At 36.4% G+C, this 17,003-nt stretch overlaps 1 protein-coding gene across 3 annotated transcripts in view; it reads right to left on the reverse strand.

The window, feature by feature from the left end:
• Window positions 1-273: 273 nt before the first annotated feature.
• Window positions 274-17,003, reverse strand: part of LOC140162693 (ADP-sugar pyrophosphatase-like) — a 32,263-nt gene continuing 15,533 nt past the window's right edge. For all 3 annotated transcript variants that reach the window (XM_072185967.1, XM_072185968.1, XM_072185969.1), the window contains exon 9: window positions 274-3,242. In XM_072185967.1, the coding sequence (XP_072042068.1) occupies window positions 3,154-3,242 (89 nt within the window). In that variant the 3' untranslated portion in view covers window positions 274-3,153. The remainder of the gene's footprint in view (window positions 3,243-17,003) is intronic.

A 17,003-nucleotide genomic window follows, 5' to 3' on the forward strand; every position in this document is an offset into this window, starting at 1 on the left:
CCATTCAGTGATCACAGAACAAGTGTAACAAAATTAAAATTGTTTATAAATTGCTTGAAAGTGAACGATAGTCATTCAAATTGTCATTTGTGACCTTACAGCACGATTGAGCCGTAAATGTCCTCAATTGTATTCTGAGTTACAGTGTAAAATGGGCATGAAGGTCGTATTCATAGGTACCTTAATTTAGTGCTACGTGTACCTCATTTAATGAGATACACGTAGCACCAAATTGAAATACCTATGAATATGACCTTCATGCCCATTACACTGTAACTCAGAATACAATTGAGGACATTTACGGCTCATTCGTGCTGTACGGTCACATTTGGTATTTTTGAAATTAAAAATTCGGCAAAAAACAAAGAAAACAGCAGTATTGACGAAGTTGAAGCCCCATTCAAATACATGTAGCTTATTTATATACTGTCAGTGTATAAATTACAGATTCATGTAAATTACTTATTTTGACTTAAAATACATATCTTTCAGCTGAAACACTAGCAGGCTATGTTAGTGCATCTATGACAATGACAAAGGTACCAAAATATGAATTTTGATAATTTTTACGATCGTGCGGATGAGCAAATCACTGAATGGGCCTTTAAAACAAAAACAGGTATCAATCCTGATCATTTCTTGTCACTATTATACCAGTCGAAGAAGACACTTTGTTAAAAAAGTAAATGGATGTTTCACTCACATAGCATATTAAACAAAACCAAGCCCTAATCTGATGATGGTAAAGATCATTGAGTGTGTATAGAAAAGTACAAAGTTTGACCCTGAGGGTTCTGATCCCACACGTTCAAAATTTGCCATGCAATATCAACCAGTCAAGCCCATGTTTAACATGAGTGACCACAGAAATACACATGACATACATTTAAACTTCAGTCCATTTTGGCTTTCACAAGACAGTGACTACAGTATGGCATGTTTTTTTACACAGGCAATCAAGGGCAGTGCATCTGTACATGCGTGAAGTATACTGTGACAAAGTACTGATGTCATGCACTGTCTCGTGGAAGCCAAATAGATACAACTATTATACACTGTTCAACTCATAATACTCAATATTTTGTTTTGTTACTGTGCAATCAATAAAGTCCCTACAATTCACAAAACGAGCATCAGTCAAGTGAGAAATTTGTGTTAGTGCTGTACATCATTCTACATGTATATCAATCCACAATGTTATGAATCTCGCTTATTACAAGCTGAACAAAGTATATTCCAATCACAGACGAGAAAATACACAGACCATCCACCAACAGGCAAAATCCCTGTATTTTGTATGCTGCGAATTCTTGCATATTCATGAGCATTGCTTGCCTTTGCGTTAGGCAATTAAGTGTTGCATATCTTCATATGCGAAAGACCATAAAAATATGTGGTACAATATATTTGCGTAGCAGGTTTGTCTCTCGCATTTCATGGAACGATTAGCAATAATAAATGGGTGATGCTAGGAATTGGATGGTAGGTGGTTGGTCTGTATATTTTCTTGTCTGTGATTCCAATTCTCTTTGGACTAATAATGTACACAGGGCTCACATTGACTAGTAATCAACTTTCCCCTAAATCTACATTTAACCTGTAGCTGTTGTTCACAATTGGCCCATCATTAGCCCTCGATATAGTCCGATTATTACAAACAAATTTGCTCAATTCATGATTATTCAAGTTAACCTAATTGTCACTATTCTTTGGTTCGCCTGAAGTTCGGCAATGACATCAGTGCCTTTTTGAGGTTGCGCTGCAAGCATGCCAACAAGCCGCCCTTGTACATGCGCATGATTCAATACTGCGACCAGGCTGACCAGCGAAATAAACAACCAACGTCACTACCTAACTTGAGGCGAATCAATGTACACCAGCCAAATTATCGGCCTCTCCGGAAGAAAAAAAATCCAGCTTTGCCTTGCTCAAACCACCTTGCCAGTGGTTGCGCCACGGGGGGCATGGGGGGCATGCCCCCAGTCAGAACTCTTGGCTTGGCGCACTACGGCGCAGCACTATGATGGTAAAAACTATCACACAGAGAGGCTGATGGTAAAAATGATAAATGGCTATCAACCAATGAACTGTCTAGAATTTATGTATGAGTCATATAACACCCTCTCACACTTGTTCGAAAGTCTTATATTGTTGGGTTAGGAGGCACCATTTGATTTTCAGGGGGCCATGAGAGTTTGCGTCAGACGTAAGGTTGTTTTTTTTTGCTGGCATAATTTTATTATTTGAATGTATACCTTCATACAGAGTTGGGTGGGGAAATTTGTTTAATTACCAGTGCAGCAAAATTCTTTTTTCGACAGCAGCAGTTTTTGAGTGCTGGGCAGCATACCGTATTTCACAAATAGTTGCCCCCCCCACCACTTTTTTTCAACCAAGATGTTTCAAAAATGCCAATATTTCCATGCTATCTTGTGTAGTAAGCTTACCAAGTTGCCCACATGGTCGATAATAGCGTTACCTTTTGGAGAAAATCCACCCAGAAGTCAGTGTTTCTAGTTCATAGTTCGTCATTTTAGCGTGAGTTTTAAGTTTACCTAATGATTTTAATGGCAATTATCGTTCTAAAATTGACCTTGAATAAACGCCCCCCCCCCCCCCTTGGGAAAATGTAACGCCCCCGGGGGCGTTTATTTGACGAAATACGGTATCCAAAAACTAAACATGTTACAGAGTTCATTGACCATAGAGTGTTTTTAACTAAAAAATTTATTCTGTCATTGCACTTTTAATTAGATGATGTACACATCTATCTTGTGGAATATTCTGGTGGGCGCCAACACTAAAATCACAGTTTAGTGGTGGGCGGTATTAGTCAGTGCTGGGCAGCAACCCATTTTCAGCAATTTGGTAAATCAATTTCTGGAAACCTGGTAAAATTTGTAAAATCTACTTTGAACATGACATAAAATTTAGGGCCATAGAATTTAATAGGTATACTGATGTGTCAAGCTTCCTTGGCAAATTGGTATAGCAATGGACCCAACTTCTTTGATTCATGCAGGCATTTAAGCTTGCGTATGTATCTCTTGATTGTGAATGGCTTTCAAAGTCTATCCATTTTCATGATTTGCAGGTTTCAATATCTCTCCCTAGGTGATGTTTAAAGCATTCAGGAGTTGGTTGTTGCTTGCATCATTTCTTTACACTCCAATCGTATTGTTCTATGGCGGATGCGTAGGTGTAAACTCTGGCATCGATGACAAGGTCTGCCCCAGCCATTTCTGTGAAAAATAACAAACAAACAAAAGTTATGAAATTTCCATCAGTAAATTTAGAGCTAGTTGAAAATCTGTTGAAAAGGTGGATTCTTGTTTTGGTTTTTTAATGGGGAAAACAGGGATACAACTATGATGTACATGTAATTGCTATAAAAATAAGGATATCATTTGGTTTGGTCATAAGATTTCAATTGGAGTTCCCCCATTTAGGTAACTTCATTTGAAATTCACACTCCCTGTGTGGGAGATTAAGGTCATATGTCTTCCATAGAGGGTGTATGGATTTCAACTGAAACCGCCCATAATGGGTTGTTAGGGGCTATTTACTTTGGTGGACTGGCCAAGAATAGCAAGTTGTAACACATACATGTACATATATCATATTATTGGAAAAATATGTGGTCAAATATTTCATCAACAAAGGGTATTTTGTAATCCACAGCCTCACCCCCCCCTCACCCCACTTTTTTCAAAACAAGTTGAGATTTTTATACCACTGGAAACCTCTGGCTACATAATGTTTTATGTACCAAATAATTCTTGCAGATTAATTCGTATAGCAAAAATATTGTCAAATTTGAATTTCGCTCTGATATACCAGAACGAAACTAGATGGACCACGGTTCTCGGATGTCGCGGTTTTCGACGCAAAGCGTCGACCGTGATGCCTCCACCAAAGAGAGTGATGTGGCACGTACTCACAAGTTGATACAAAGCTGGGTGACCCCGGATGACCCCTGGGTGACCTCCCAAACATTTGGCTCTAAATGTGACTGTACTCACCAAGTTTCATGGCCATATGATAGTTCAAACTAATTTGACATCAGATGACCCCTGGTGACCCCAAAATGACCTCCCAAAAATCTGGCTTTAAATGTTGACTGCACCCACCAAGTTTCATGCCCATATGATAGTTTTTACTAATTTGACCTCAGATGACCCCTGGTGACCCCAAAATGACCTCCCAAAAATTTGGCTCTAAATGTTGACAGTACCCACCAAGTTTCATTCCCATACAACAGTTTTTAGTAATTTGACCTCAGATGACCCCTGGATGACCTCGGATGACCCCAAAATGACCTTCCAAAAATTTGGCTCTAAATGTTGACTGTACCCACCAAGTTACATGCCCATATGACCATTTTTGCTAATTTACTAATTTGACCTCAGATTGACCTTTGACCTCAGTATATGACCTTGAACCCCACCCAAAAAAAAGTATCCATAGTTTTTGACCATGACGCACCTATCCTGAAAGTCTGAAGTCAATCCGCCCATTCATGCCCGAGATACAGCATCCGGACGGACGGAAGCACGGAAGCTCGGAAACTCGGAAGCTCGGAAGCTCGGACATTGCAAAAACAGTATGCCTCGCGGTGGAGGCATAATTACAACAGTGGCCTATGGAGCAGTGAAATACACATAATCATGCATAACTCGCAAACGCAAAAATTGGAATCAACTGAAAGTTTTTTCGTGGATCTACTGAAAATGTCATAAAAAGAGGATGCTAGGATCACGAAATACTCCTTTAAATATCATTTAAGAATATTTTGCAGTTGTGAAAACGTTTTATACCCTTGAGAAGTAATTCATTGGTAGAGCACCAGCGCAGTCACCTTCGGAGCCTTATTTCACCCTTATACAGATGAGCACTCCATTATAATGCCTCTTTGAAGGTGTCTTGGGAAGTACATATGTATATCTTGAACTGCATATCTCCTTTACTTGGGTAGGCAACAATTGATTCTCTGAGGTCTCTGAACTTAGGACCCGACTCTGGTAGGTTGTTGTTGGTTATAACCAACATTTATGTGTTTAGTGGCGGCCTTTTCTGTCCTTTTGCGAATAATGTCAAAAACCTTTTTGTGTTTGCTGGGTTATCATGCCAAATCACTTCAGTCAAGAAAACTGATGCTTGTTACCTCATTAATAAACTACATATAAGAGTTACAAAATTAAATATTAAAATATTTCAAGTTCTTTTCTACCCCAGCTTGCAGCATGAAGCATTGTTTACACAAAGACAATCAACTGTTGATGTATTCCATTAATATTGTTTGCACAATAACAAAGTATTGCTAAGTTTTACTCATGCAAGTAAAAAATCATCTTAAGTATTTACTAAGATGAGGTTGTAGAATCAGTGATACAGATCCAGGGGGAGGGTTCCTGGTTTTTGTGGGGATGTGAAGTTGCCTTTGGATACTGAAACTATCTTGGAAATATACCAATTTATCCAATTCTGTTCAAATGGAGAGGGGCATGAATATATTTTTTCACTTGTGACTATATCACATTCTTAAACACTTGAGAATGTTCCTGCAATCTTATTGGTTCTTACCCGTGTGATATGACATGATATAACACGGTTCAGCATGTGTGCATCGACGCGATAGGTGTACTTGCTATTTGAACCAATCGGAGGCGCATAGCAACAACGGGACTGATCAATTTTAAGCTCCAGGTAATTCCTAGTAAGATGTAGGATTTAATTTGATTAAAATTTGGTATACTTATGATATTTTTATTTTACATGTAATTGAAGTGTTAAAGAATAAGAATAAAGGTATTGTTTTTAGCAGCTGCCGTGCACCTATCGTCTCATATAACACGGGCGACATCATTATTTTTGGCATAAAACAACTCGGCTTCTCCTCGTTGTTATTTTCTTAAAATAATGATGTCGCCCGTCATATGTGAGACAATAGATACACGACAGCAGCTAAAAACAGTACCTTTATTCTCTAATTTAAACATTGGCCAAAATTGCAATTAGGCCAAAAAAATAAATTGTTTGCTTGTCCATAGATCACTTTCTATCGGTCGGTCGGTCGGTCGGTCGAGAAAAGTGTTTTTTTTTTTCCTTTTCTTTTTTCAAATATATCAAAAGTACCAAAAGTATAATGTGAAGTACTTGTTTGTATGTAAAATACTCACTGGCCACAGAACCTCCACCAAAGACAAAATCAAGGTTAATCCTACCTTATTTGGCATTGTACATGTCTGGCAGACTTAAAATACTGCATTTTTAAGTTCAACAATGTTTCAACAATGCTGAGGATGATAATACGAACTATCGGAACCCTCAGTCACGGACAACCGGCCAGGGGAAACATGCAGGAAATGGTATTTTACAAGATTTCTGTTATATCTTCAGTTTTTCAGATGAAAAGTTCATGACTTTTTAAAAAAAAGTTCTACAGTCGGGACTGCCAAGGACAAGCAAACACAGAGTTTTTTTCCAAATACACTACGACAACAAAACACCTTATCTTGACCTTTTGAAAATAATTTGTTTTGTGATTGCAGAAGGTGTCATAAAAGTTTTCAACCAAAGATAAATAAAGAGTGGGGGGATAAAATTTCTTCTGATATAAGGGCGGTCGTGAAAACTTGACTCAGGTCACTGACATATTCAAAACACCCCTTCCAAAGAAAATTTAACAGCCCCCCCCCCCCCTACAAAGTTTTAAAAAACAATGAAAAATATCACTTTTCCAGATTTTCAGAAAAAAAGTTAAAGCCTCAATGCTGTATATTTTAAGCTAGAATAACAAGGTAAAGTGAAAGAAACCCCACTGGTTATTTTGTCCATTTAACATGCAGTTCTATGGGAGGGCATATAAAGTCATGTCGAACTTTGCTCTGTTATCATACAAAGACAACAAATTTGGCCAATTCCATTTAGGTGCAAGTTGGGACATGTGTAAACATTACAAATATACAAAAAAAAATCAGGTTTGACAAAACTTAACCAATTTCATATTATAAGATTGTACGTTATGGCTTTAAGAAAGTACCCTTTCCCAACACCCGTTTTCTATCATTTTGTAACCAAATGCTATACTTGGCAGCCTAAAAATGGTTACCTTCACAACAGCACATCCCATACCCATATTTCCACTAAGACCCCACCCCCTGGACACTATATATGTACATGTCAGCAATTCAAGTGTGTTTACATAGAAAAAAAGCTTGCTAAATAGTACATTAGTTATTCTATATGGTTATTCACTAGTTAAGTCAATACTATTTAGAAGACCTTTCTAGAAGGATCTGATAAAATTAAAAAAGGTCTATAAAGAATTTGTCCTTTTATAAATATAGTAGTATGTCCAGGGTTGAGAGCCAGAAAGCCTTAACTCACAATCACCTGCTCCCACAAAATGAGCATAAAGATGTCAGGACATAATAGAAGATATAGTTTATTAAACATGACAAAATTCAATAGAAAAACAAAGGAATTCTAAAGGAATAATTGATTTTTGAAGACCAAAGCAAGGAGACATCATAACATGTTTGGTATGAAGTTATAAAATGTGACACGATCTGGTCCATGGGGGCCAACTCTCCACGTGGGTGTCGACTACAGACGACAAGTTTCAATTTTTTTGTAAAATTTCAAAAAATTCAGATTTATAAATTGTCATGACCATAGTTGGAATCAGCATCAAAAATGCATTAAAATGAGTACAAACAAGCCTATTATTGGTCCAGTGGTTCTTAAGATAGCTCTTGATATTGTGAGCAAATCACTGAATGGGCCTTTAAAGTCCATTGCAAAGCGATATGGAGAAAACCACGCATTATTATATTACAATAGATACAATAGAGTCCCTGATCATCACTGATTTCTGCCTTTGGTGAATAATAGCCTATTATTAGAATGTTTGAATCTCGCGCGTATAGGCATAGGTCTATACAACAGGAAATGAGAAGAAAATTGAAATTAGCAAAACAAAATACTCTTTAATCTTATATTCAAAATTTTCAAAAGTACTCAAATTGCTTTTTCAAAATCTGGAAAAAATGTAGGCCTAATAATTTATGTAATAATTGCTTAATCGCCCCCATCCGAATAGGAAAAAGTTGACAGTATTCTCCAATTAAATATACAAACCAAAAAAAAAGGAACATTTTTTGTATGAATTTGACCAGTTCTATATGATTCAAAAACACAAGCTGGGAAAATGTAAAAAAGAAGAAGAAGAAAAAAAAAAATTTGAGAAGGCTTGGGTGGGGTTCGAACCCGGGATATACGCGTGATATTAAAAAATTACGTTATGCTTGCGCTAACCGATTAAGCCATGCAGCCAAAGATAACTAAGTGAGGTAAAACGACAAACTTAATGAAAAAGAAGTCGAATGTTTATAAAACTAATTGATATCTCTCATTTGTGTTTTATTTGCATGATTAACAACAGAAATTAAACTTTATCCACATTTAAGCAAACAAAATACAAAACAAAGGCAATTCAAAATCCGCCTTTTTTAAGGGGAGGGGGGGGTCGAAAAACACACAGCTGCGAGGCGTTCAGAAATACATTTGTTATTGAAACAATACGCCAAGTTTATGCACGATATATCATGTCCCACTGCCTTAGAATATTTCAACTTTTGTATATTTTCCTAAATGATGTAATACAAATATTTGTGTGGAAATACACCTAATATTATGCTCATATTTAAGCTTTTAAAGAACTATAATGACGTTGCACTTCCGGTCCGTTGGAAGTGATTTGCCTCCATGTGATTTGAAACGACATCAGAGGGTGTCTGACTTGATTTAAATTTATTTGTCTGGTGTGATTTTCTATTTTTTTAAAGCAAGTTTCTTGGGGGGGGGGTGTGAATGACTTTAACTCAAGAGACAATTTTGTGTCTATTTTCTGTGATTCTTCAAAATTTATTAATCATCACAGCAACATACGGAGGAAATTTAACTTCAATAGGCCTATATCAACAAGGGAACAAAGGCCTATATCAACAAAATTACTATTGGACCCCTATCTACATGTGGGTCGCTCATTAGAGATAAATAACACTTGGCTTTTTCCAAAATGATTTTCTAATGCCACACTACCCCTGTGGGAAATTTTGGAAAAACATTCCACAGGAGGAGAATAATTTCCAATGGCGTGAGCACATATGAGACAGCACCATTTGAATTTCATACACCCCTTAAGAAAGATTTGAACAACCTTTAATAATCTTCCACAGAGTGAGAGTCATTTTTCAAATAGAGCTAGTTAATGTGCTAATTCCGTTTGACATTCATACTCCCCCTGGGAAAGATACTTCTAAAATCTTCCACAGGGGTAGTGTGGAATTTAAATGGAATAGCCCAATAAATTTACAAAATATTAATGTTTTGGTTCATTTATGTGAATACATCCACTATATAAACCACATTGCCAAAAACAATAAGACAAAAAAACCATTCTACGGGCCCAACCGACCCAGATTTTAAGAAAATGGGAAAAAAATGTCCTATGCAAATCATGAATGCTGACCCAAATTTCAATTTTAAGGTCATTTGCAAGATTAACAAAGGCCTAACTGACCGAAACTACTGGAAAGGTCCATCCGCCCATCAAACAAGTTTTTTGTGTCGCCTAAGTGAAGTATTAGCTCTAACCCAATAGTAATTAAAGTACAGATATCATATTTCATTTAATGAAGTAAGCTACCCTTTCTCCCGCCCATTCTGCATAGACGGTCAATACAAACATTTCCAACAGCAATCGGAGGTCCCGGGTTCAGCTAGTCTTTGTCAAAGACCTCGCTACCCTGGGGGGGGGGGGGCGAGCGGCAAAGCCGCGAGCGGAGCGCCGAAGGTGATGGCGCTCTCACTACGGTGCTCTAGGCAAAGCCTTGTTGAAAGGCAAGGGTTCAGCCATCTCTAAATCCCACACACTGTTCTTTCAAACTCTTATACTTCCATCAGGTCTTTATTTAAAAGAGAGTAGTCCAATTTTTCATGTTCTGCTTTTTAACTTACATTGAGGCCTACCATTATAACAATATCTTTCCAAATTTTGAGCTGTATTGATCCAGCGGTTTTGATATGATATGTGAAGCCAAACATGTATAACAATGCCCTGTGGGACAGTACAAACACATCCCGATGTGGTTACCACAATCACCATTTTTTTGTCAATTCACATCTAACAATATATGGTCAAAATAAGACAAATGTGACCCATTCTGACAAAACCAGGAACAAGTCACATTTTTAACATTTCATGATTTGAATAAAAATGTAACCTTGGTACAATAAGCTTCAAAATGATACCAAAATTATATACATAGTATCAACACTTTGCAAGATATGGATAACTTTGTAAATGATACCTTGATATTTTTGCCGAACTTCTGAGTGATGTGCTAATTAGTTTCATGCTTTACACAGGATTGAATTGGGATTATCATAGTTCAATTGTTAATTATTGATTAAATAAACCTCGCACACCGACATCACCTGGCTAATAATTACTTGGTACAGCAGAGATACTAAAATAAATACCCGGGATCGATACATGTGAATGTGCTATGCACGATTTTGATATTCAGACGAAAATCTTTGGATATAGCGGGGTAGAAATTGATGAATATCTCCCGTAAATGATTTCGTCTAAAGAAGCCAGATGTGGTTCCTTGCACTTGAATATATGTGTTGAACAGATATGATAGTCGTTAGCTTGCGTCTTGAGAAAGAAGCTTGCGTCTTGAACTCAAAAACTGACAATAATTATGATTTTATATGTGCCGAACTATAGCTAACTATATAGCGCAGTGTATAGGCCAATCGTGGAGGTAGTCTAAAAGCAGTGATCTATGGCGTACCATGCTTACTCACACACAGCGAGGTCAGTCACCAGGCTATTGTCAGTAGCCTTAGTCAGATGTCCTTCGGCCCATTATGCATCTCAAAACTATTAAACAGGTCTGAACAAAATGGCTATGCGTGGCGGTGCATTCATGGCGATTTCTGCCATGAAGATATCGGGGCGATGACACTGTGCCTCGTTTTGTAAGTCCCACAAGTCAAATACCATGGAATTAAGAATTCCAAAATTATTTGAATGTCATCCTTAATAAAGGCCTATAACTCAAAAACATGCCTCGCGACTTGTTCCGGGTTTGGTTGGAGCTGGTCACATATACCAAAATCTCAGTTTGATGAAGAAAAGGACTTGTAACCCATGAAGACAAGTCAGTAACTCGAGAGCTGAGCAATCTGGCACTACTTCAAGGTTAAAATCATTACAGTATTATAAATAACAAACCACTGACCCTAGGATATATCAGTATATACCTGCTGTAGTAGGCTCTTAATTGGAAAGACATACTACAAGGCTGGATTTCATAATACCTTGTGTGATGTAATTACCAACATGTTTGATTTCCCCTGAACTCATAGCCAAGGGTAAACAACCTTATAGTAGGGATGACCAATGAACCATCAACTTGATTAGAACACTCCCATAGACATGCAGGGAGCTCAACTGTGCACTGCTTGCACATACATTTCTAAATTGATCTCATTCTTTTATTTTTCAATATTTTTCTGTAAAATTTGGGGAAGTTACTGCCAATTATATTTTGTAACTATCTTGCAAATTACAGCAACATAACTTATTTTGTTTTTCTGTAAGTGCGAGTCAAAATTGGTCCATCGCCACAGTGCGCTTAATTGCCAGTGGCTGAGTTTAGCACTGCTCAAGAATGGCACAAAATATTCAAATCAGTAAGATCAGGTGAAAAACGTGGCCTACTGAGCTGTAATTTGGCAGAGTTGCCAGTAATACCTCTATCATACCCTCTGTAAAAAGGTTAAAAAATTGATCAAGTAGATCTCGAGTTACAAATTAAATCACCAGCTTCCCTTTGGAATTTTTATATTCCTTTCAAATCATGTTAAGAAGACACCTTTCTGAACATAAATGTGAAGTTTCGTGCTCATTCGATGTATTGTTCACCTGATCTTAACCCTAAACGTTTTCTTATATTTAGGCCTATAACATCTACAACTTGCTGCTGGCTATACCTTGTTTAGGACTTTCAAAAGAAGTACCTGAATGTGCAACCATAACTGTTTCAAAATAGCCCGCGATAGTCATGCAGGTAACTCCGAGGTCAAGCATTGAATTGGTTTGAACAAAGATACTCATAATGTATTGAGTGCTACTTTGGTTTGAATGAGGAATACTACAGGAATACACATGAGCATGATGAGGATAATCTCTATTGTTGTGAATGAGTCAATGACCTTCAAAACTTAAGATTTTGTTTACATACACCTACTAATTGGTCATATTAAACCCAATAACATTGAAATTCTTGGTTGTGAAAAAAAGTTCACCTACTTAGTGCAATTTTGATTTTGTGCCATATCGGCTATCTTGGATGATTTTTGGCAAATGTCCTCTAAATGCATGATTTCAATGCCTTGGTTTGAAAAAATAAGTTATGCCAGTGACTAGTTAAGTGCCATTTCATAAGAAACCCTTTGATACTTTCACAATATGCTTGTTTCATGTTTGCAAATATGTTAAAATAAAGAAATATATAAAGGTAAATATATGCTTAGGCCAAGTAAAAAAAGAAACAAGTTTCTCGTCCGGACTTTTTCAAAAAAGGAGGAGGCAGGGCTTTACTATTTACTATTTTTCAATTTTTTGCTATTTTTACCAAGATGGCCGCCATGCTAAATATGGCTGTTCAATGCCCATGTATATTTAATCACCGATATTGTGCTATTTGAGTATACTGATGCAATGTATGACAAAACAAATGATTTGTATCATTTTTAGTCCACTTGGTAAGCCTGTTTCAAAATTCAGAAACAGTGAAAATGTACATTTGTTCAGCTTGACAATATGCATATTCGATATACCCAATTTCCTGGTTTATATCGGTTTGAAATCAATACCGAACTTAAACCGATACGAATATTGTTTTTAATTTTAAACATTTTTTTAATGTTTTCCTACCCTCACACAAACTCTAACCCATCCCCAAATATACACCCACCCAAGCCAAACTAACCTTTAACCTATTCCAAAACCCTTGCCCTTACCCCCAAAAGGGAATTAGGGGAGAAATTGATTTCACCTGAAAATCAGACCTATATTTAATGTTTTAAAATGCATGAATGTGTTAAATTTATAATTACTTTTATTTTGCCTCAATTCATCGAAATTGTTATTTTTATCACTAACAAAATAAAAGAGAAACCTTTCATATTATTTTGGAAATTTTTTCTAAAATTATAAAATACCAAAAAAATACATCTGAAGTAAAAGCTTTTTTCTTCTGGTAAGAATTTTTTTTACATGCAACAGCTTTTTTATTGCACGTTAGAAATTTGATAAATAGGCCATCATATACAAAATGCATGCATGGGCCTATTTATCAAATTTCTAACCTGCAAGAAAAAAGCTGTTACATGTAAGAAAAAAATTCTTAACCCAGAAGAAAAAACTTTTGCACTTGAATGTATTTTTCTAGTATTTTGAGAAATTATGTGAAAGGTTTCTCCTTCCTATAATTAACCATAAAATATTGCCATGAGATGAGATGAGATGATGCTAAATAAAGTAATTGAAACTATTAATATATTCATGCATTTACTAAGTTTAAAAGTTAAATATAGGTCAGATTTTGGAGTGAAATCAATTTCACCCTTAATTCCCTTTTGGGGGTTGGGTCAAGGGTGTTTGGCTAGTTGGGCTTGGGTGGGTTTGTATACATGTAGTAAGGTTTGGGGGTGGGTTAGAGTTTGTGCAAGGGTAGGAAAAAAGTTTCAAATTTTGAAAAAAAAAAAAATCGTTTTTTTTTTTTTTTTTTTTTAAATAGTAAATAGTAAACAAAAGGAGGCGGCGGCCAAAAAGGAGGCGGGCGGGGACGAGAAACTTGTATTTTATTTTACTTGGCCTTATGTCAATTTTGCTCCCAACTGCTATTTTTGGACCTTGTCATTTTATTTCGCTCCAATGACCGGTCAGAATGGGAAACTTTGATAATTCATAATTCGACAAGTTTTTGACCGATTTTGACCATTTAACCACCAAAATACTTCTGTTGATTAGTTCTACTCAGAAAACAATCTTTTGTAGCAATAGGGTCAACATGAAATTTTGATGGTTATCCCTACTTATAGAGGCCTGCTAAGAATACGCCATTTTGAAGGCCAAAATATGCACCACGATTTTCCAAAAAATACAAAATCTTTTGCGATTTTTAATTTCGGTTTGTTGGGTTTTTTGCAGATTTGGAGAGTCCCCTGGACCTAAAGCCATGAACTGAAATCATTCATGGTTGATTAAAATAAAAAATTGGAAAAAAATTACCAAACAATTACAAGTTTGTATTAAAAAGGTGCAGATTTGCAGACTATATTAAGATCTACAAATGCATTGGTTTGGTACACATTTTTATATCTTAAGGGGGTACTACACCCTTCGATAAATTTGTGTCTATTTTTTGCATTTTTCAAAAACTAATAACACACTGGTAACAAAAGTTATGTGTATTATAGGGGCAAGGAATCCAATTACTACACTGGAATTTCAGTGACCCAAGACAAGTGGTTCGTTATTTATGATAAGAAATAAGGTACCGCTATATGATGTACCTCATTTCCTATCATATATGCTGAACCGCTTGTCTTGAGTTACTGAAATTTCAGTGTAGTAATTGGATCCCTTGCCCCAATAATATACATAACTTTTGTTACCAGTGTGTTATTATTTTTTGAGAAAAATGCAAAAATAGTCACAAATTTACCACAGGGGTGTAGTACCCCCTTAAATAGATTCTGAAGTGGCCATAAGTCACATATTGACCCCTTTTCAATACAAAATTTGAATATTTGGTGATTTTTTTTTTCAAATTAAAAAAAAATCAACCATGAATGATTACAGCACTTGGCTTTATGTCAAGGGACTCTTCAAAAATGCATTTGGAACCAAAATACGCAAATTGCACTGCAAATAACGCAATTGCATATTCTTAGCAGCCCTAAAAGGCCAATTAAATAATTTGTCTCAATTTGGCAAACTTGCAAATCATGCACCGCTTATTGCAATATAAAAGAAATAAAATAGTATATCTCTTCCACAAAATGTCAATTTTATTTTTGACCCAAACAGATGAGGAAAAACAAAGACAATTAGTGACCCGTTACAGTACGAATGATGAAAATGTCCTCAATTGTATTCTGGTTACAGTATCTCAAAATGAGGCATGAAGGTCAAATTGAGGTACCTGGTGAATACTAATGTTCATGCCCATTTTACACTGTAACTCAGAATACAATTGAGGACATTTACGCTCATTCGCGTTCTAATACGGTCACATTAATCGTTATTCAACACCACAAACATACACTACAGTGTTATGAACATCGCGTATGTGTTTGACTTATGTCAATCATATACATGTATATTAGTTAAATGACATACTCCATCAACTTTATTCAAAATCCCAGATTTTGTCACACCTAAAGCCTTGATTTTTGCCGGATTAGTTAGTTTACTACAGTACATTTTACATTTGAAGAAGGGCGTAACTCCAATTTGAAGAAGGGCTCAACTCCAATTTTTCTGCCGAAAGCAGTATGTATTGGAATTGGAACCTAAAACACGACTATTGGGCGGAATAATAGCCGGATTGCCATGACAAATCATTATGTCAAGTACTCTAATATTAATAGCGCTCAGGTTTGGGCTACGTTTTCCATGTTGCCACAAAGTTCTTACGGTACAAAATGCTGAATGTGTCTGCATGTCGGGCTAATGAATTATGCATTAGAAAAGAAAATGGCAGGGACGGTCATAAATTCTTTATATGGGGTTGTTGTAAAATGTTTGCCTTGAAGAGTGATTATAAAAAATGTTTGACTTGATTCTGGACTTTGAAAAGAATATAAAGCTTTGAATGTGTAAAGTTTTTATTGTTTTAAAGAAGTTAATCTGAAATAAGGTATCTGTGAAGGATTTTAGGGATATTTAGAGGGCCGGCACCCCCCGTCTTACAAAAAATCTCGGCACCTAAATAGTTCAGCCTGAGACGAATATTTAGGGGAGACCGAGGCAAAGTGGAACACGGGCAAAGCGGAATACCCCATTAACTATATGCGCCCTCAATCGCCAAGCTCATGTAATAAGAACATCACACTCATGCAGTTAACCCTCTATCTTTTTAGCCAAATAAACCACAGAGTTGTGCGATATGTCAAACTTTGCCTCTGGTCATAAAAAACAAAAAGTCAGTGGTCGCATATCTGTAGGATCATTGGTTGATGAGATATAGTCACTTTTTTCTACTTTGTGCATTTAACCCTCTATCTTGTTAACCAAATAAATCACAGAGTCGCATGCGATATGTCAAACTTTTCCTCTGGTCATAAGGAACAAAAAAGTCAGTGGTCGCATATCTGTAGGATCATTGGTTTATGAGATATAGTCACCTTTTTCTACTTTGTGCATTTAACCCTCTATCTTTTTAACCAAATATACCACAGAGTCGTGCGATATGTCAAACTTTTCCTCTGGTCATAAAGAACAAAAAAGTCAGTGGTCGCATATCTGTAGGATCATTGGTTGATGAGATATAGTCACTTTTTTCTACTTTGTGCATTTAGCCCTCTATCTTTTTAACCAAATATACCACAGAGTCGTGCGATATGTCAAACTTTTCCTCTGGTCATAAGGAACAAAAAAAGTCAGTGGTCGCATATCTGTAGGATCATTGGTTTATGAGATATAGTCACTTTTTTCTACTTTGTGCATTTAACCCTCTATCTTTTAAACCAAATATACCACAGAGTCGTGAGATATGTCATACTTTTCCTCTGGTCATAAGGAACAAAAAAGTCAGTGGTCGCATATCTGTAGGATCATTGGTTAATGAGATATAGTCACTTTTTCTACTTTGTGCATTTAACCCTCTATCTTGTTAACCAAATATACCACA

The sequence above is a fragment of the Amphiura filiformis genome, chromosome 10 (genome assembly GCF_039555335.1).
Source record: "Amphiura filiformis chromosome 10, Afil_fr2py, whole genome shotgun sequence".
NCBI classification, from domain to species: Eukaryota; Metazoa; Echinodermata; class Ophiuroidea; order Amphilepidida; family Amphiuridae; genus Amphiura; species Amphiura filiformis.